The sequence below is a fragment of the Perca fluviatilis genome, chromosome 12 (assembly GCF_010015445.1).
Source record: "Perca fluviatilis chromosome 12, GENO_Pfluv_1.0, whole genome shotgun sequence".
NCBI classification, from domain to species: domain Eukaryota; kingdom Metazoa; phylum Chordata; class Actinopteri; order Perciformes; family Percidae; genus Perca; species Perca fluviatilis.
Genome location: NC_053123.1, coordinates 20,986,820 through 21,008,285, shown reverse-complemented (window position 1 = coordinate 21,008,285; position 21,466 = coordinate 20,986,820). Strand labels below are relative to the sequence as shown.

Below are 21,466 nucleotides of genomic sequence, written 5' to 3'. Positions count from 1 at the left end.
AGTGTGAAATATTAAAAGGAAAGATTCAAGATGTCCAATCTCTCAGTACAATACTGTACATTGAAAGGATTATTGGTTGTTGTTGTAATTGTTCATCCGGTCCGTACTGGCCAGTGGCCACAAAGAGATCCCGTCTAAAAATTCAATGCAAGCGATGGGGACAAAATCCAGCCCCAGTACTGTGTAAATTGCATTCTCTCGTTCAGATCAAGCCAATATGAGGCTTTGACAGAGTTAAACAAAGTAGACTTTACAATACCAAATTACAAGGAGGCACAAACAAGGAATCTTGTACTAAAAAAATAACTTGAGGTAACTGGAGGTTACGCTCTTGCTTTGACTCAGAATCATGAAGCCTCATTTTAGCTTCAACTGAACTTTACAATGTAATTTTACACAGAACTGAATGTTTTTTGTCCCCCCCTCCCCATCACTTACACTGAAATTTATCTCGGAAGAGAATTTTGTGCAGCCAGTATAAATAACGTTTGCAACCAATAACCCTTTCAATGTAAATGTGGGCATGTCGGTTTTAAGATGAAAATGCATGTGAACCTTTCCTTTAAAATGTGAAAGATTTTAAGACAGAAAAAGGTGCTCAAATGTCATGCACAGACACATTTTGCTCAGTTACTGAGCAAAACGCCCAAATTATCCAGTGCCTGCAGCATGTGCTACATTTTGGCCCTTATCGGTTCTCCATGTCAAAAACATTTGGGCACCTCAAAAAAAAAAAAGGCCCAGGCTTATAATCAGCAAATGCTCTTGTAAGTCTGTCTGTCTATTTAAATTAAAAGCGGATAGACGTGAAACAATGATAGCATAATATAAGGGAGTAAAGGAGCATATAAAGAAATAATTGTTCTCACCTCATATAGTTTCCATCCTCTATCCTCCGCATGTTTCCTGTGGCCGACAAGCAGACACCTCCCCAAACCCTTAACCAGCACACTTAAGACTGGGAACCAGCCTTCCATCCATTGGCTCGTTTTAAAGAGAGAGTCTCAAATCAGTTGAGGGTCTCAAAAATGAATATTCTTCTACCAGATCCTTTTGGTAGAAAATCCTTTTTTTTTTTTTTTTTTATTATTAAAGCCTAGGTGCTTGACATGCAAAAATAAAGAACATCTTGTGTTCAGCGCTGAATGATTTTTGCCTAATTTCAAACAAATTAGAATTATCCAACGCACCCTGACAAACATTACAGTTTCTTGTTTCTGCATGAAACCCACGGAAATTATAGATACAAAATTATTAAAACAATCTATATTTAATTTGCAAACTTATATTAGATTACAGAAAAGGTTTTTGGAAGAGTCAGTACATGTGTTGCTAAGTTTTAAAAGGGAGATCTTTGAAGGGAGTACATAAAGACCTATGCAACCACACATCGTTTTACATCAATAATTTTTCAAGGTCTATCTTTACCACTGGCCTCTAAGGATACTATAAGCTACAATCGTCAGAGATTCATATACGTAATTCACAAACAAAGCTTGTTTACCCATCAGGAGCCCAGGTTATAAAAAGTCTTTACCTTGCTGGTGCCATTATTTTGTAAACACTACCAAGGCTTTGACAGGGCAATGATGGAGAATTCCTTCACTCCAGAATACAAAAAACTAGCAAACAAGATCAGGAAAGCAGCTGCCTACAGAACATAAGGAAGCCAGCCCAACACAATGGAGGATAAGAAACTATTTCAAATTATTGCCCAGAACACAAAACAAAAAGTATCAACACATCTGATGGAGCCCCATCCTGGGATGCCATGGCAACTGTATCAGGCCATTCACAACTAATGGTGTTGCACTAACACAGCATGTTAAAGCAGACACTTTGGCCATCTTGGAACATATCATCATGTCTGCCAAATGTAACTGCAAAAAAAAAAAAAAAAAAAATAGGAATAACTATGCAAACAAGTACATTATACATTCTCCAACAGCAGTAGGTTTTACAGTTTTTTTTCTTTTTTTTCTTTTTAGTGGGATGGCTTATTGAGAAGTGGATTAAACATACAAAGACTTCAGCGTGGTGGCCAGTCCACAGACTTCAGTTCCCTTGACGACACCTCCCCCAGAGCTGTGGTGCAGGTGCACGTGATTCAGGAGCAGAAAAAGATGGGTGCAACGTACACCTCTGTTCTTTCAATATTCATCTACACCCCTGAGAAAGCCAGACACAAATACAGGCATGGGAAACCGGGGAAGAGGTTGAAGAAGCACACACAAAAGGGGACTAAATTCCCACGGTGAAGGTGGTTTGAAGGACTGTGCTTGTTGGAGTGGCGAGGTGTAGACGGGTTAGTCTTCGTCATCGTTCTCATCATACTCATCCTCGTCATCATCATCCCCCATATAAGACACTGGAGTCTCCACACGAGAGCCGCTGTAGTGAGAGTCATTCGAGCTGGAGGCCATGGTGCCGTCAGTGCAGCCATCACTGCAAGGAGAGGAGGAGTGGATTCTATCATTTGTTACAAGTTCATGGTGGAAAAGGTGAAAGAGCACGGGGATGAGCATAACATCTGCAATCTGTCTAACGTTTAGGTTTATTTACAAGTAAGAATTTGCACCTGCTTGCAGGGTAACGGGCTCCATTTGCTGAGGAACCTCCAGTGATGTAGACGTTACTGATGGGACCCTTTGCCATCTCTGGAAAAAAAGAAAAGAAACAAAGAAATATGACAAGTCAACACTCTCCTCTGTCATTGTATGAACTAGAGACAATCTTGCGATGGGATCACACCAGCCGTGGTGCCAAAAATCGGGCCAGGGGCGTAAAGTGGGGGGCCCCTTCCCTACCCCTATACTTACGGCACCCTTGTTCGGACCACACACACACATTCTCAAACTTGGCTTTCATTTGTATCTCAACTACACACCTGTAAAGTTTAATGATTGCATCTTGCACGGCCGCAGACAAACAGCTGGCAAAGTACAGAGAACCCGCCTCTGTGGTACATCCCACTACAGTAGGTGTCTACAGAAACTCCAATAATAATAATAATAATAATAATAATAATAATAATAATAATAATCTGCACAGACATTCATCCACTGCAGAAGAAAAAAAAATAAAAATAAAAAAAACTTGCTTTGGAGGTTAAACAATCTTTTCGAAGCATTTACTCCTGTCATATTTCCATGCACTTGGGATACCTGCTGTACCGCTGTGCCTACTGTGACATGTACACGATGAAAGTGGTTATCCATATACAAGGATAGGCACAGCAAAAGCTGCATCTTAGCTTGGTAACAGCTTTCGTTTTAGCTTGTTTGTATATAAAGAAAGAAAAGAAAAAGAAATTGCTGAGTAGCATGCAGACGGAACACATTGAATTATCGCTTTTTTCATGTTTATGCCTTTTAAGCTGATGAGAGACATTGGGCTGACACTGCTACTCCAAATATCGGGGGTTTACGGGCAACAGAGTGCCAATATGCTTTTTCACAAAGCAGCTTTGGAAACCGCTTCTTTGATGTGGTGACGGCTGGGAATCTCATTCCTCGGCTCCAGTACACTGAGAGGACGTCGAAACCCAGTATTATTAACGACTGACAATGGCTGGTTGTCAAGTGCAATCATGTATTGGGTAGGAGCCTGTGGTATTTTTACAGCTAAAAATCTCCAAAGGGCTAGCATTGCTCCTCTTCCGCCACCTATACCTGCTCTACGAAGAATTGATGTCACATTGCTATGAGGTGGTATCGGGTGTGGTAGTATTGGAGTAATTGTATGTTTACGAATAGGAGTACATGCGCACGGCATCGGACCAATACCCAGTACGGGCATTGGTAGATCAATAGTTAAATGCTTTTAATATGAAGCAGAAAATGGTTTGCATCAACAGAAGCTTACCAGCAACTGACGAATATCTCCAGAATGAGCATGTGGCACTGACCTATAACGTATGGCTCCAGAGCTTTGGGCACCAGGCTACGTGCAACCTTCAGATCTTCTGGAGAACACTTTCCCACCTCCAAACCACAGGCCATGCCCATACGTTTCAGCACCTCAATGTCATCGTGGATCTCAAACATGCTGTCAAAATTGAACAAATACTCGAACCTGCAGATGAGAAAGAACAGGAGACATGAGAAAAAGGTTGAATTATCCATTTCTTTTAAACAAGAAAATAAGTGCTACCAATCTTACTTTAAGGTGCTTCTAGTTAAATTGTGTTTTAAGGAGCAGTACAGTGCAAGATGGTGACAATTATGTAACACAACACAAGTGCCCAAATATTGGTGCTTAGATATTAGGGCTGGGACGATATGCTTTTGTCCCGATTCCATTCTTTCACGATACATGGGTGCCGATTGGATTTGTATTGCGATTTTCATTTATTGCGATTCTAGAAGTGATGTTCGATAGTATCGAGTATTGCGATTTTCCTCTTCCTCTTTAACAAAAACAAAAGTTGAATGAATAATACACTTCTAGAGACAATATATCATGAGACACTTCAAAAAAGAATGCACATGGCATGTCAAGTCAGTCTGACATCCATTTCATTTAAACAAGTACATACATACAACATACATATTTTCTGCTTTCGCTCCATTTTGCTGGAAACAGATATGATATAGTCGCCGTGAATGGTACTGTATGAACAGAAAATATTTAGGTGAATCATTGGTAAAAAAATAAATAAATAAACTTGGTGTGTCAGGGCCTTAAGAGGAAATCATTAACCCTCAGGAGGTCTAAGCCCTCTTTTTTTTCCCCCATCCTTTGTTCACCTGGTCTCCTTAGGTAATAACTCGTATAACCTCAATGCTGTTATGCACAATCAAGTTAGACATCATTTATTTCAGGAGAACCTGGGCTATCAGGATATGCATGCTGCAAGGATGTCCCATGAATGTATATATTGTTAAATGACTATAAAGAAAAGACTAAACGGAAATATAATCTCACAGAAATGTATTGAAATCACACACAAAACAATAATGGCCAAGACTATTGGCTTTTGAAAAGTGTTCTTCTAGGGGTTGGCAATCAGGGGAAACCGAAATAAACTCTGAAACTAAGAAAAATATAGGTTTTTTTCCCCCATAAAAGTCCATACGCTTTTATCCAAAAAGTTGTTTGTTTGTTTGTTGGTTTGTTTGTATGTATGTATGCATGCATTATCTGTCTGCTATTTGACATCAGTAAGCCAAATCACACTCATTTCAGCCTCCAGGCTTCTTTCTTCCGTCTCACCCAGGGCTCTGTATCCTCCCAATACACACACACAGCCCTAGTATATAAAAGGCCCTCCTCTGAGGGCTCTCTATTCGCTGAGCAAACTTTGTGAGTACGTTACTTCATGTGATTGGTCAACAAAGCTGTCAGTGCAAATTTCCCAAAACAATCATGGCTGCTGGCTAACAAAAAATTAGATCACTGGTACAAAACACAGTAAATAGCCGTTCAATGGTGGATTTATCGCTCTGGAACTGTGTGCATAGTCTCCGAAAAGTCCCCGTCTTCACGGCCGGATTTCTAAGCTTCTGGAAGGGCTATGAAGACACAGAAGAGGTCTCTGGAAAGGGCTAGCTCTCAAGCCGGCGAGACGATCGGTCCAAAGGTCTTGAAGCAAACGAAACCTAAGCGCAAGTTGACTTTTGGATTCATCATTATTTAGATTACAAAGACACTGTAATTCCTTGATGATTTAAAAAAAAAAAAAAAAAAAAAAAGCTTCTGGATGGGCAACAATTGTTACATGGTCTCGTTAAATCGGCAGATTTCTCTGCTTCTATATAACTAAATAAAAATAAAAAAAAGATAAAAATTAAGTGTCTACACTTTATTGATCTGGAGATATTAAACAAGACATCCAATGTTTTGTGTTGTATGCGACATGACCGACTCCAGAGGAATTTTTAACTACTAGGTTCTCCAGATTTTGTGGGTTACCCTGAAACAATCAAAGGCTATAAAAGGCCTTAGGGGTTACAATTTCCTCACATGTGGCTTCGTCCAGGGGTGCAGAAAAAAAAAGTGTGGCTGCCTGGTTTTGTTTATTTCACAGGTAAATAGAACTTACCAACTTTTGCTAATAATTTAAAGAACATGAGCAAATCAAGGCTAGCCGAATCACTTACTTGTCGTTCGAGATGCTGCAGTCAATGACAGTTTTCTTGCTGGTGTTGACAATAATAAAGGGGAGGTGGATGATGGAGTTGGGAGGTGGAGGTCTGTTTGCCTGCTGCTCTGTCTGTCTGTTCCGTTGAACCAGGTTCTTAAAAGCTATTTGCTGAAAGACATGATGAAAACTTTGAAGCCGATACAGAGAGCTTAGATAAACAACATATTCAACATTTTCGAAAACATTTCTGCGACATTCTTCAGCTATGCTTTGGCTGGATTTATACTCCTGTGTTGTTCGGGCAGTAGCGCTGTAAATGTCTCCAGCAAAGCTGCTGGTTTGTGCTTCAACACAGAATTTATCTTGCTCATGTACATTATCAAGCTGCATTGTGCATTTATTATATACCTCAAGAAATCGTATATACACACAAACACACTAATACAACCCAAAACATATCTGTCGTTACTAAAGGTAATCATGTTCAGTTTTGACTGACGCTGTCAGAGAGGTATACATTTAACTATCCATTTATTATCGAGTTCATAGTTCAACTGTTGTGCATTATAGTGAGAGTATTTCTATATTTTTGTCCTCCCTATTTACCAACCTGTGGGGAACAGAATATTAGAAAAACTCACTCGCTGCTATTTGGATTGCAGGTGTACATAATAAAATAGCCAGTGAGTGTACATTCTTGCACTCACAAACGCCATGAGGAGAAGGTATGCATGAACAATCACCTTCAGCAGAACTGACATCGTAGCTATGGAGGCTACATGTGAAGACCCCCTGATAAAGTGCAAACGCTCAGTTCATTCCCACCTGCAGTATGAGCTCCTGAAGCTGTGATTGTTTCTGCTTAATCCTCTCCAACCGCCTTTGTCTCTCCACCTGCATTTGAAATAAAGGAATAACGGTGAAGAATTATAACATGGGTAAAAAAGGCAAGACATCTCTGACACAAGCTATTGTGAGAATGGTCTTCACTGTGTGTTTCTACCTCTAGGTTTTGGCACTCTTGCGCTGAGTTGGTGGGAAGGCCAATCCATTTGATTTCTTTCTTCTCTTTAGAGATAATGTTCATGGCCATAAGCACATTAAGTGCATCGTACACACGCCGCCGAATGTTCTTCTGGTCATACACATGCTAAAAATGAAAAAACAAGATTCAAAATATGAACAAAAATTTATAAATTGTTATATGTTCGATAATCTAATAAAATCTAGCACTATGCTATCTAAAAATATGTCTGCCTCATTCTGAGAAAATGTCCTGCAGCTGCAGCACTCACTGCGTCATTGGGTGACATGTGGCTCTCTGCAGAGCTGAATTCTGCAACCAGTTCATCTGCCACTTCATTGTAGGTGGTTACTCCTTTCTTCTGCACCTTCTCACACACTTTCATGGAGAAATGCCTCAAGCCCTTCCCGTTTTTTTCCCCTTTCTTACCACGTTTTCTGTGGACAGAACAGATCCCCCACGTCACTCAATTTTCACATTAAACACAATTATTAGTATGTCACACTTGTGCATTTTCATTTTTAATCCCTGATATCAGGCCCGATGAAGCTAAAAAATAAAAAAAACTTAATTTAATCTCCATGATATCCACAATGATGTTCAAAGCTTACTCAAACTTAAGAACCTTTTGAAGACTTACCCTGATGACCACGGAGAGGCGTCTGATGGCTGACTCTGAGTGAGGAACTGGGAACTGGGTGTATGTGGACTGTTTACCAAAATGGTATTGGATACTGTAGGTCTCTGGGGTGTTCCTATCACCTACAAAAGGACAGCGCAAAAGAAAACATTAAAGTATAGTGGTGGCCCGGTGGTGTTCAAGAACCAGCAGAGTTATTGCTTATGTGTTGTAGGCCACAGTCCTTTTTGTTGATACAAGTATGGACTGAGCTCATACTATTATAAAAATGTGCATGTTATTACTCTCAATACAAACTAGAATAATTATTTAGTCCTTTTCATTTAATTAGTGACTTAACAAATTTCCTTTTAATTCACATTGTTTCAAATGCCCAGTATATTTGGATTGTGTTGCAAAATTAGCAACTGTCAATTGTAAATAAAGTTTCAATGGCGCATATTTAGTATTTCAGACTTAATTGACTAATCAATGATAATTGGGAGAAAAAAATTGCATCCTTAATAGTAATATGAGGCTTCATTCCTTCACAGGCGATATCTAAGCCGATTTCTGTTATGTATACATTCCATGTACATAATGGGATGATAGGTGTAATCCTGCTGACTATAGAGTTGTTAAGCTTAGGATCAGCTGCCTCCACCTACCTCTGCCCGGTCATCTCACAATGATATTGGAGGGGCTTACACAACGGTAAGACACAGCAGAGAAACCCAGCTAACCAATCTATACACAAATGCATCTGCTGGTAACTGACAATTTAGAAAGCTAATTTTTTTTATATATCTATTTATAGGTTCTAAACTCTCATACCAATGTGGTTAAGAAAGCACAAAAGTCAGACATAAGACCATATAGTATGGTAGTTGCGTGGAGCATCACTCACCATGTGTGGCACATGTTGCATGTGTGCAGCAATGTTCACATTGGATGGCCCAAGAGTTTTGGGTAGTAGCTGTTTGGCCACAGGGGCAGCTGTAGGCTGGACAGTAACCAAAGATAGTACACCTAATAGGAGACATGATAAGATCAGTAGTGAGTTTAACTCTTGATTGATACGCCATTGCCCCCTATTGTCTAACTACAAGCCGATAGGCCTATGCCTGAAGAAACATTGTTTCCTTTGTGGGACAGGCAACCAATTAAACTAGACTGTACGTAACGTCCACCACTATTGTTGGACACATCCGATCTGACGGATGGCCGACTCAGGACTAAATCGCTGGTGTTAGCGTCCTTTTGCCGAACTCAGTAAAGACAAAGCTGAAGTAATTGGTTAAAACTATATATGGTTAGATAGGCAAGAAGTTAAGACTTAACTTTTACAACATTAAATTAACTGAAAACATTCCACAATGATTTATATTAGTAGTTGGAAGTGAAAGGTTAGCAAAAAACTGCAGTCAGGACACCGTGAGGTTAATGTAAAGAAATAATGTGCACTGTACTAGTAATATATACCTTTGCTAGGGCTCAGATTCTGATCGATGAAAACCTTCAGCTCTCCGTTTGTTTCTATCAGACCAGCCTGCGAAGGACAAGAAGTTAATACTCAAAAACCACAAAATTAAAAGAATCTACATTAGTCCAGTTAAACAAAAGAAGAAAGTGGCGTCATGCTGGATCTCTTGATTTATAGCCAATTAATAATACACCTACATATAACATCAGCAAGAGTGCCTACAATACCAAAAACTAAACAGTTTTCCAGTGAAAAGTACAAAACATGTATAAGATTACTTACATCTTTAGCCATGATCCCAAAGGACCGCAGGAGTTGAGCTTCAGGCTAAAAAGAAAATGTTCTTCTATGTATCACTTCTCAGACCCCTGATGACAGAAAGAAGGCAAACTATTAAATGATAGTGGTAAGTTTCCAGTTTTACCCAAACATCTAATTTTTCCATTATATTTCCTAAACTCAAATATTTCACTCTGTTTTGGTGTTTAATTGAACTAAAGTTATTTCTGAGGCCCATTTGCACTGCTTGCTGCCAGCACATTTTACAAAGCTACACCACTAACGTTAGCTCGAGTTACCGGGTATTCTTCTTACCAGCCACAATTGACATAAAATGTGTATATTTCAGACCAATCTCGATTGTATGAACCTTTCTGGAACATTTCTTAATGCACTATCAAATCCATATTAAACAACTCCTTGATGCTCACAACTTTTACTACGCTAAGTGTGTACAAGGCCTACTTCAGGTACCGAGCACGTCCGGAGGAGAGGCATCGTCGAACTTCTGCTACAGGTCACGCAAACATGCTAACGTAATCACTCTAGCCCAAAACTACTAATGTGACTTAATTGATAGCACAATATGGTTACAGATATTAATGTTGCATGCGGTAGTAACACCATTCACCCTATACGACGAAAGCAATGAACACTCTTTTGTTGAATGCAGCTAGCTAACTGTTACTGCTAATAGCTTGCTGGCGTTAGCTAGCGAGTTAGCTTATGCACGTTTTGAAAGGATTCACATACAATTAAGCGATTGTTTGGTTGCGTGCTGCAGATTACAGACAGAAGTTAAGTATGGGTTAACAATTAAGAAATGTGTGTGCATTTCGCACGACGAATGAAGTTAATAAACTGATTATGTGCACTTACGAGTGCACGCTCCTGTTTCTTCGACGGCTGTTGTTGTTGGCATTTAAGAATGGAGGAAGAGGAGGTCTAAATCCCTACAAAACAGGAAACATAATAAGCAATGTCGAAGTACTTTTCGATCATTCTATAGTAAATTTCAAGGACTAAAATATGTATTAGTGTTTGGTGATTAACTCTTGAGTTTATTTTTTTCCTCAACTTTCTATGTTTTGCCATTATAACGCCAGAATTTGCCTGTTTGGTCGAGTATGGAAGCTGTATTAAAAAGTGATCGTTTTCAATCGAAGAAAGACGAACCACTGAAAAAGTAAACAGTTAAAGTTAACAATGAAACAGAAACAAGACGTGTTTAATTCAGACTGTAGCTAAATGTAATGGTGCATTTAAACTCACACCCAAAATATTTCGCCATACACTTCTGATATATCCATTACTTTCCAGTGATTATATTATTGATGTTTATTGTGGTGTATTGACAATAATGGGTATCTTACTGTCAGATGCCTGTCAGCAACAACCATAACAGTTTGTCCCGAAGTTACATTCAGAAACACTTAAATATCTGCTATTATAAATGCAATAAACTACGTAACTAGCTAACTAGCCTGATCATTGTATTTTGAATAAAATATCGACCTTACGATTGATAACTTTGGCTATATTAACGTTACTAGTGTGACTTGTTCAACCGTTAAACATGCATACTAAACTTTGTTTTTATGGTGTTTCAGGACACCAACGTTCGTATAAAAACGTCCCGTTCCATAGAAGAGCGGAGTACGTTAATGTGACCAATTCAATCACGATCTTCGCGAACCGAGCCTTGCTGGTGACTCAGTTATCGTTTAGCTACTACATACGGTAAATTAGCAGCTTGTCAGAGGATACGTTAGGATTAACGCATAAGTACACCATAGACTAATATTTTGCTAGTTTGCAATTAGCCTAACGTTACTGAGTATGTTAGCAACGAGCTAACTCGCAATTACGGTTGGAAAGCCAGGACCACCCGGTCGCTTTGTTAGCCAACTGGCGATACGCTTGCTAGTAGCTAGCGGGCGAGCTAATCCACAGCTGTCATCGACAACACTGCCAGAATTAGCTGCGATTTTACTATGTTAGCTTTGTGTCTGTTGGCAGGAGATTTTCAAGATATTCAAAAACAATAACTGATAAAAGCAGACATTTAACATCAATAACTTTCTTTTGCGGCAGCTGGGTAGCGAGCCACAAGTCCATAAATACGGCTTACCGCTGCACTTCACAAGTTAGCAACTTGTTTGTTAGCCTTTTCTATCCACTCTCTGCTAGCTTTGCTACAGCAGCGCGTCTCACAATCTGATCTTGGCGGTGTCTCGCTTTAGCGTTGTCTGATTGGACAGCATCGATGAGACGAAAGCAAAGCAGTTCATGCCCACAACCTGCATCTCTTGGGATTGGTGGATACCAATCAGCTTCAAATATACATATACCGCCATCTGCTGTACAGGAGTTTGAACTTTGAAGATACATTTGACCAAAGATTCTCTAAACCGTCTCTGATTTTACTCCTGTACTTCTTATTTACCCTGTTTCTCTAAAGCTGGCACTGGCTGCGGGTAAGTTTAGCTTGCACCCAAAATGCATCAAGGGCGCATTAGGATTTCATTGCTTCAACCACATTTGAATTTGGTCAGGGATGACCACACATGGATTAAACACAAATGAGCTGTTGCCTGCTCTCAACTTGTGGCAAGGCAAAACTCCCAAACCCAGATATGCAATCAAGATAAAAGTTATTGTCTGTACCTGCAGCATTTAATATTTAATACTATTGATAATATTGATAATACTGTGCAATTCCATTACTGTGCAATATCTGTATACTGTGCAATATCACTCTCATTGTCCAATATATATTACTCATTGAATATGATCACCACTATTAGGCAATATTCAAATAATGTGCAATAACCCACACTGCATATCACACTGTAAACTTATTTTTTCATATGCATATAGTGTCTCAATCATTGACTGTATAGATTAACTGTGCACCGTACCCCCCTCCATTTTTTGCACTACTTATTCCATTTAATGTTGTTATATTTTTTACGTATATGTTGGCACTGGGAAAGGAGTTGCTTTTAATCTCATTGTACATGTGTATAGTGACAATAAAAGGCATTCTATTCTATTCTATTAAAAGTACCAAAAAGCCAGCCATATACATCTAACTTTGTGGACTCAGAGGTTATGGCCTCTGTATTATTTCTGGGAACATTGGGGTTCACCTTAGGAGGAGTTTTTAATCTACAATTACACATAGTGGGTTTTAGGATTTTTAACACTCACATTTAACTCAACAGGAAGACAAAATAAACAGTCATTCATTAAATTAAAACAAAACAGATGTGTTTAGCGTTCTCCATGCCAGAATTAGATTACTGCTACAGTGTGGGGAAGGCTTTGAAACAGCTGTAGACCATCATGATGGAAAACAGAATTAACAGAAAACATAACTGATCATTTTAATGAATAGATAGGGTAAATAGAATGGAGTGGACAGCATTTATAGTTAGGGTTAACATTTCTGAGAGGCGGAAACATGCACTGGGGGAATGACCTCTGTATTCTTTTTTTATTATGGCTATGGCTTTGGCTGTATGGCAGGATGCACATTTTTTTATTTTTTTATGTATAGTTTACTATAGATAACATCAAATGTGAGCTGGAAAGCAAAATGTAGTCACAAGCGGTGTGTTGAGATGCACCAACTGCAACTGGATCTAATAATCCAAGAAGGTATGAAGGGTTAAAGATAAAAAAAAGAAGGGCTCTACTCAATATCCTTGAATTGAAGAATTACACATTAAAGCTTGCACCTAAATCTGGCTCAGGTCCATTAATTAACCTGAATGACCCAAATCATAACCTCTTTACCCCCCCAAACATGCCAACAAGAAATCACCATCCTCTTCCCAACAGCCATATACTGCCCGTGATCAAAACATGATCATAAGCTGACATTTCTCTCCCATGATGCCTGCCGAGTCTCAGAATTGCATTGAATTTTAGGACCTCTTAACTCTCTGAGCATCATGAAGCTCATAACTACTGGTTTATCAAATGCATAATTAAAGTATACTGTAGCCTATGTTGTCTGCTGCATGTGCCTAATTAGAGTGATCAACAGTTAGTCAATTTCCAATGAGATTCACAAAGTTTTTGAATGAAAGGTCAAACATTCCTTAAATAATCAGTTTCCATTGTTTACTGGTATTTTCAAATTTTAGGATTTTTACAACTTACAAATATACTTAATTGCCAGTTTAAACTAATGCAGTCTAATACAGCAACAACCTTAAAATAAATCCTACCTTCATGAAGGTTATACTGTTGTGGTGCTGTTGAACTGTATTACATTATATGAGAAGTGTTAGTATTATTTACAAAACCCTTACTGATATAAGTGGGTTGAACATATTGTGTACACCTCTAAATATAATGCAATACAGTTCAACAGCACCAAAACAACATCCTCCGAAAATGACTATAACGTTTAATCAACACCTCTCTAAAACAGTTTCTACAAAAACGTATTGATTCAACTTTACGGTAATTTTGTAGGATATATTGTGTGGGGATGTCAAATGTATTATTATTAACTGTCTTATCTATTAACTGTCTTATCTTACACGGTCCAGACAAGAGGAGAGAGCGAGGCCATTCCCAGGCGTTCAAGACATTCTATTCTTAACACAATATATTTCTACATTATACAGAGGGGTGTTGCTAGCTACTATTTGAGGGTAGACTAAATATTAGAAACACATCTTGGTAGCAAGCTGGTATGAATGACAAGAGGTATCCCTTGACATCATTTATTTATTACTTAATAATGTATAATGTCACTTGTATGATGCATCCTGTGAGTGAACTAGTTTGAAGTGAGTCTACTCAAACCAGGCTGCCATTCATTTAAAAAAAAAAAAAAAAAGGAAGACTGACATCCACAGATACTCTATCAGTTATCTATACACCCTTCACACTTGGTCAAGGGTGTATTCATTTTCATGAGATAAAACTCATTTGAGCCTGAGTCTGCCCAACAGACTGATATTTATTTTTTTCTTATAAATTAAGCCCTTGTGGGGTTTTTTTCTCATGTTAAATGGGGACTCAAATTACTCATTGTTCACACAACAGTGAAGAGGGCAAAAAATGAGCAGCTGAGACCCCATTAATCCCCTGTCCCTCTTTTTGTAAAGTGTAGACGTGTTCTATGTCTGAATACTGCCTCACCCTAGATTTACTGTGTGGTAATTTGATTCAACACATTAATTTAGGAATATGCATCATAATAGAAGAAAAAAAAAAAGTCTCAAAACTAGATTTGACAATGGGCTCACTTCAAGACAGGGCCTCCAGATTACTAAACAGAGTAGGGCCCATATTCAGGCCTTTATCATGATGTTGCCTACTAAATAAGCACAATTCAGTTGACACACAGAAAACCTAAGGCATTGGAGGCCCTGGAATACACAAAATGCTTTGGTGTTAAGTTGTTTGTCAAAGACAGACTCAATTCAAGTGTTTGATGACTTCTCTTACTCCTATGGAGTTTGAATGCACTTTTCACAAGTCGATTCAAAGCTATGTCAAATGTTCATTGTATGTTATGTTATTTGGACACTGTGATGTGCAGTAGAGAAGGGTCTTCCTATTACAGATGCAATTTTTATGGTGTTTGGGATAATGTGTGTAATCAGAGAGTGTTTGTAGGAGTAGGGGGTGAAGGGTGGGGCCATAGAACAGTTTTTATGTTAAAGTGTTTTGGGGAGTTTTCCTATAGTGTACATGGTATAAGTAGTGTGAAAATCTCACTTTATTTTTCTCTCACCAAATTCATTTTGGAAAACTAATTCCAAAACATGCAAATATCAACAGAGCAGTTACTGCAAACCTCATATTTCTACTGAAACCTACAATAGCTACTGGACTACTTCCGCGCAGGCGCAGAATGAGTGACAGTCGGGCTACCAAACTGGTCAAACAGCGGGTGTAAAGATGGTAGGTAACCAAAATAAACACAAACCCGGGCATTGGCTTTGGTGCCATTAATGCTTACATTGAAGACTATTGGATTATTAAAGTACATGCCGTGTCGCGTTTTGGCAAGCCTACAATGATTAGTTACTTGTGTTCGTTGCTAGTACAGGGAAGGTCAGTTGATATTTTGAGAGCAGCTAGCTAGCTAGACGTCCCTTTTTGGCAGTCTGGTAACTTACTGGGATCAGGTCAGTCGTTAGATCTCAAAGGCAGACACACACAGGATCGTTGAAGTGAAATCCCGGCATATCCATAACCATACTGACAGCCTATTCCCGTAATACTATCCCCATCGTTATGTCAGTGATAGATTTTGGCTAACTTCGCTAACGTTAGCCAGTATAAGTTACTAGCTGGTGGTATGTAACGTTAGACAATGCTAACCCAACGTTACCCATCTGGTCGTACAATAATCCGTGCAGTCTGAACGGCAGCCAGTAACTTTACAGACGTTTGACTTCATGTGGCCGTTATTACCAGAAATCGGTAACGGTTGGCGGAGTCATTGGCAGCATGGTGAACTCTGAGTTTTAGTCTCCGGTTTCAGGAAATGCTCCTCGGTAGAGCCCAAGTGCTCAGGTACTGCAGCTGTTGTGAGGAGGTGGCATGGTGATTTTTCCCATAAAGATGGGGGATATTTCTGGATTGTATCGCATAGGGCTGGACGATAACATTATTTCCATTATCAATGAATACAGTTTATTTGTCCTATGTCTTCAAATTTTTGTCCAGTCAACAGTCCAAAACTCATTTACTATCATTAATCGTAGAAGACTAAAAAATAAGTCCTAACCTTTGAGCAGCTAACCACTTGTTTTGGCATTTTTTTCTTAAACGATTAATTGATATTTATATAAATATTTGTTGTAGATTGATTTAAGTCGATCAACTAACTAATGAATCAACTAAGCATAACATCTGTATAGTGTTGGGGAACCAGATATTGTCTGGAATTAGGTTCAAGTATTACAATGACTTTAAAGCTAACTGTTGTTTATCAGTGGTCTTTAATGGCTGCATTACAGTTTAATGATAAAATATTCTGAATTTATTAGTCTGGCCAACACTAGCAGAATGAAATGTACACTGATTGCCTCTTCATGTTGCATTGAAAAATCATACACTATTAAGTTGCAAATCTCTATACCACAAAATAGTTTCACAATATCTGACAATATTGTGACATTTTTTATATTGCCGTGTATTTCTGGCAGGGTGCTTGTGCTACACTCCAGACTTGTTGCACCTCTAGACCGGGCGATGGCATCCCATTTCCCTTCTCATGTTACATCTATGAATGTAGTTATCTGAGGGGCCCTCCCGGGTACAGCATGTGCTTTGAGAATCCACAACATCCCCCTTCAGAAAAGCCCATGTTGCTTTTAGATAGGACAAAATTACCAGCACAGTTTTGGCTCACCACCTATAATGTGTGTGTGTCAGTGTGACAGACTAACCTTTGGAAATATGAGTGTTTCTGAGTGTCTCGCAGTCTTTGCTGTTGCCTGAATGCCTGTAGATGTGTGTGTGTCGCTGTGTGTTTTTGTCTGTGTTTCGGTCTGTGTTTACGTGTTGTTGTCGGTATTCCCTGGCCTGATCGCACCTGTGTCTGACAGTCCCTGTCCTGTGCTTACACAGCATAAGCTGAAGTCTTCACAGAGGGACAAGGTACGGCAGTTCATGTCCTTCACACAGGCTGGGGAGAAGACAGCTGTGTACTGCCTCACACAGAATGACTGGAAACTAGAAGTTGCTACCGACAACTACTTTCAGAATCCAGATCTCTACTGTAAGGAATCCATGAAAACGTCAGTAGACCGAAAAAAGCTGGAGCAGCTCTACAATCGCTACAAAGGTAAGCAGGAAAGTCTGTGTTTAACGCTGTAACTTGAAATATTTACTTAATCTAGAGCTGTTCCAAAAAGGACTGTATTCTTAAAAAGTTAGAGACACTACTTTTTTGCAAAAAGTGTCAGTGTAACGGCTTTTCTTGTCCTTTGATAGATCCCCAGGATGAGAATAAGATTGGTATTGATGGAATCCAGCAGTTTTGTGATGACCTCTCACTGGATCCAGCAAGCATTAGCGTGCTGGTCGTTGCGTGGAAGTTTCGTGCTGCCACTCAGTGTGAGTTCAGCAAGAAGGAGTTTCTGGATGGAATGACAGAGTTGGGGTGAGTGTTGACATCAACAGCATAGGACTTGCTCCAAAGTGGGACATAAACACTGTGCCCAAAGTATCTTTGGATGGTGGTTCTCTTAGTGAAGCTCCAGGGAGGGAAGGTTGTCTATATATAGACCCACTCAACCACAGCTTGAGTATTCTGTGTCTTCGTGGAATGACTCCGTGAAAGACCTGCAGTGTTTTGACTTTAGAGGTTCATGTGTCAACGTTATCTTCTGCAAATTTGTCTTCAGCATCAAGACGGTCATGTTACAACTGGTTGGAGTGTATGTTTGTGTTCAATTAGAGTTTGTCTGTTCATTTATTGCTTAAATTGTCTATTTTTGTAGGTGTGACAGCCCAGAAAAACTGAAGGCCCTTTTGCCAAGATTAGAGCAGGAGCTCAAAGATAGTGGGAAGTTCAAGGATTTCTACCAGTTCACCTTTAACTTTGCCAAAAATCCCGGGCAGAAGGGTCTAGGTAAGAAAAGTGACAATAACAACAACAACTTCCTGAATGGTATCACTGAGTTACAAACTGTTGGTATCAAATGTTTTTTTTATTTTTTTTTTTATCTATGTGCAGACTTGGAGATGGCTGTAGCCTATTGGAACCTGGTTCTGTCAGGACGATTTAAGTTCCTCGATCTTTGGAACAGATTCCTTTTGGTGAGTCAAAATGAAAATAGGATTGGTATCAGCACCAACACTGATCCTTAGTAGATCAGTTATTGGCCTTGACTTGACCGACAGAAATTTTCTCTATTAGTTACACTCATTGAGTCATGGCAGGCCGTTTTTATGGCCACAGTAATCCCTGGCTTCATGTTACCTTACACAAAAGTGATACCAATGGGTTCTGCACAGTTAGGAATACAGATATCAAATTTGGGGGGGAAAAAGAGGCAGCTATGAGTTGAGGTATCGGAATCAATAGGGCTGGGTACCAAACTTCGATACTTTTTAGGCACCAACCGAATTTCCTCCATATTATCAAAAAATGCCTCGTCATTCAATACCAAATTTCAATACCTAAGGAGTTAATCTCATCAGCGTCCATGAGCCGATAAGCATGCAACATGCTTGTACCAAGATTTAATAATGCTGGTGATTGGATGTCTAACGTTACACGTCAAGGAGGCATATAGGAAAAACATGACTGGGGCTCACGTTTGTGTGTGTGGTTGTGTTATGAGAGGCTTGACTACAGTGTGTGTCACATAGTTGTAAAGTAGCTAACAAAAAAAAAATTGTAATGTAAAATATTGTAATTTCTTTTTGTTAAAATGAATTTTATCGAAATGGTATTGAAATCCCATACCAATGGGATTGGTATGGGTATTTTGAACGATACCCAGCCCTAAGACCAAATAAGATAAAGATGGATTGGTGCATCCATCATTTAAATCTATTTGGCCCATTGATGGGGAATTTGGCTAAGGCTATGCCGGCTTTCATTACACCTCGATGACTCAGTCAAAGAGGGGGGTCAGTGGGTGTTACCAGATAGTGTTTGGTTGAAATGAAAACCTCCAGAACACATGCTGGCCCAGTGGTTATTCAGTGATTTACATTATGGTGTTATAATGGCAATTTGTTTCTCACAGTTTTGCTTATAGAGATAGAAAAAAATTAACAGAAGCTGCGTGAAACTAGGGCTGGGCAATATATGGATTTTATATCGACATCGTGATACGAGACTAGATATCGTCTTAGATTTTGGATATCGTAATATCGTGATATGACATAAGTGTTGTCTTTTCCTGGTTTTAAAGGCTGCATTACAGTAAACTGAACTTACCAGACTGTTTTAGCTGTTCTGTTATTTGCATTTTCCCCACTTAGACATTATAGCCATATTACTGATGATTATTTATCCAAACTGTAAGTGTGAAGATATTGTTAAAGCCCCAATTGTCAACCCTAGAATATCGCCGCAATATCGATATCGAGGTATATGGTCAAGAATATCGTGATATCTGATTTTCTCCCTATCGCCCAAAAATGAAACCACACCAAAATGTTGACCAGCACTTGTCTATTACAGGAACACCATAAACGATCCATCCCAAAGGACACATGGAACCTTTTGTTGGACTTTGGTAACATGATTGCAGACGACATGTCAAACTATGATGAGGAAGGTGAGTTTTGGATGACAAAGTTCCTTCAGATTTAGCATTTGTTTTCTCTGTAATTCTGTGAATGTGAACTTTCTTATTTAAATCACTGTGACAGTAATGCTATCTTGCTGTTTCTTTCTCAGGAGCATGGCCAGTCCTTATAGATGATTTTGTGGAATTCGCTCGACCAATTGTAACGGGATCAAAACGTAAAACTCTCTAAATCCAATCCCAACTCTGGATAGCCAGAACCTTGTTTCTGTTACAGTGACTTCATAGTTTTTTTAAGACTTGTAAAAAAAAAAAAAAAAAAAAAATAAGTGAAAATTGTAGACTTCAGAGAGAAAACAGAAGCACTTGAAACTGTCAGGAAACCACCTTTCAGGGAGCGGAGTAAAAACTATGAGAACAACTGGCCACATTTTTTTGTCCTCATGAGACTGAGGCGTTAAATGGACATTGCCGGTTTCACCGTTGTCTCTCCTGTTGGGATTCTCTGCATCCTGGACACCCCTCTGCTCTGCTCCAGGAGGAGCACTACCTGTCAGGCCACAGCCCTGTAAGTGGGGAAGGACACAGCACTGAGAGGAGGTTCACTGGAGGTGTGTACTCTAAAAAAGGGACTGGAGAGGAGAAAACTATGTGTTTTAAGATTCTTCCTAGTCAGCTTTGTTTTGTTATATGAAGCTCTGAGTGACTGTGCAAAGCTCCCAGGTCTTACTCTAACTTCGGGACAGAGTGCTCACTACACCAGCACCAACAGAACTGTTGCAGTTTTTACTGTACATACTGTATCTATTGGGACAGTTTACAAAGAGAGCTATATGAAGAATAATATAAATATGTTGAATTTATAAATGCAAAAGATGATTCTTTTATGTACAGTATATGCTAACATCTCTAACGGGATGCCTCAATATCGTGGATGATATGCTGTTGGTCTGTTTGTTCGGTGGATCTGTCAAGTCATGGAATTGTGAGCTTCTCAATGAAGGCATGTTAAACACATTCTAAATCCCCTTGGGCTGGTTTCACAAATACGTTTTCACTAAAGTAAAAGCAGTGCTTTAATTTGATAACTGATATTGGTTGGTGGTTTTCATTTGTCAGGTTAATCTTAGTTGGGAGTGGGTGTCGATTCCTACATGTGAGGTAGTCAGTCCACAGCACCACGATTTTGCTTGCAAAAGATCATGTCTTTCTAACTGTTGAGGAAAGAGTTTTGTTTTTATCCCTCTAAAGACAATGATGTTAAAGTGACTATTCAGCAGCATTTAAGTGAAATTTAGAGTTCAGAAATTGCAGACCCTTAGGATTGCATGGCACATATCTGTATGTCATGGCAGTGCGACGTTCAGAAGGCAGGACACTAAAGAGGGCAACAACAGGACGACAAATTAAGCCTTAAGAATAAATATCTGTCTGTTAAATATTTATATTTCTGTTCAAGCCCATCTGTTCAGTGTTACTGAAGGTAGTGAAATTTAGAATATATTGTTAAAACATAATGTAAGTAGCCTAAGTATATTGTTCATTTAAGAAAGATGAATAAAGCATGAGTTATTCCGTAATCATACATGCAAAGTTATTTTGTTGTTGAGTCAGATGGACATTTTATATCACTTACAGAACAGTATAGCTGTGTTTCATAAAGCAGAGCTATGATGCCAGAGTGTAAAAAAGATTTATAACCATACTGATCTGAATGTGTTAAAGAACT

General features: G+C 39.1%; 2 protein-coding genes across 7 annotated transcripts; one reads left to right on the top strand and one right to left on the bottom strand.

Annotated features, from left to right (window-relative positions):
* Nucleotides 1–1,251: 1,251 nt before the first annotated feature.
* Nucleotides 1,252–11,773, bottom strand: tfdp1a (transcription factor Dp-1, a). 5 transcript variants are annotated; one of them, XM_039817778.1, is made up of 13 exons: nucleotides 11,622–11,772; nucleotides 10,370–10,443; nucleotides 9,494–9,579; nucleotides 9,211–9,277; nucleotides 8,636–8,757; nucleotides 7,750–7,871; nucleotides 7,381–7,546; nucleotides 7,089–7,235; nucleotides 6,911–6,979; nucleotides 6,102–6,253; nucleotides 3,908–4,074; nucleotides 2,579–2,657; nucleotides 1,252–2,445 (listed from the first exon to the last, which is right to left on the bottom strand). In XM_039817778.1, exons 3-13 carry the CDS (start codon nucleotides 9,503–9,505, stop codon nucleotides 2,307–2,309), a joined length of 1,242 nt encoding a protein of 413 aa, XP_039673712.1. In that variant the 5' UTR covers nucleotides 9,506–9,579; nucleotides 10,370–10,443; nucleotides 11,622–11,772; the 3' UTR covers nucleotides 1,252–2,306. The 5 variants fall into 5 exon arrangements, with proteins under 5 accessions (XP_039673712.1, XP_039673708.1, XP_039673711.1 ...); XM_039817774.1 differs by lacking the exon at nucleotides 10,370–10,443 and having other exon boundaries at nucleotides 2,307–2,445; nucleotides 11,622–11,773; XM_039817777.1 differs by lacking the exons at nucleotides 10,370–10,443; nucleotides 11,622–11,772 and adding an exon at nucleotides 10,244–10,262 and having other exon boundaries at nucleotides 2,307–2,445.
* Nucleotides 11,774–15,354: 3,581 nt separating this feature from the next.
* Nucleotides 15,355–21,317, top strand: dcun1d2a (DCN1, defective in cullin neddylation 1, domain containing 2a). Of its 2 annotated transcripts, XM_039817782.1 has the most exons (7): nucleotides 15,355–15,421; nucleotides 17,099–17,315; nucleotides 17,465–17,633; nucleotides 17,974–18,104; nucleotides 18,210–18,292; nucleotides 19,671–19,767; nucleotides 19,890–21,317. In XM_039817782.1, exons 1-7 carry the CDS (start codon nucleotides 15,419–15,421, stop codon nucleotides 19,967–19,969), a joined length of 780 nt encoding a protein of 259 aa, XP_039673716.1. In that variant the 5' UTR covers nucleotides 15,355–15,418; the 3' UTR covers nucleotides 19,970–21,317. The 2 variants fall into 2 exon arrangements, with proteins under 2 accessions (XP_039673716.1, XP_039673715.1); XM_039817781.1 differs by lacking the exon at nucleotides 15,355–15,421 and having other exon boundaries at nucleotides 16,730–17,315.
* The last annotated feature ends 149 nt before the right edge of the window (nucleotides 21,318–21,466 follow it).

What these genes read in the sequence shown, in the direction of transcription:
- tfdp1a (XM_039817774.1), bottom strand. An exon ending in TCTGGAGCCATACGTTATAG is followed by an intron (nt 2,658 to 3,907) that starts GTCAGTGCCACA and finishes CTTTTTTTCCAG; the next exon opens with AGATGGCAAAGGGTCCCATC. An exon ending in GCCCGTTACCCTGCAAGCAG is followed by an intron (nt 2,446 to 2,578) that starts GTGCAAATTCTT and finishes CTCTCCTTGCAG; the next exon opens with TGATGGCTGCACTGACGGCA.
- dcun1d2a (XM_039817781.1), top strand. Translation starts at nt 16,970, where the DNA reads ATGCCTGTAGATGTGTGTGTGTCGCTGTGTGTTTTTGTCTGTGTTTCG. An exon ending in TCCCGGGCAGAAGGGTCTAG is followed by an intron (nt 18,105 to 18,209) that starts GTAAGAAAAGTG and finishes ATCTATGTGCAG; the next exon opens with ACTTGGAGATGGCTGTAGCC. An exon ending in GTCAAACTATGATGAGGAAG is followed by an intron (nt 19,768 to 19,889) that starts GTGAGTTTTGGA and finishes TTTCTTTCTCAG; the next exon opens with GAGCATGGCCAGTCCTTATA.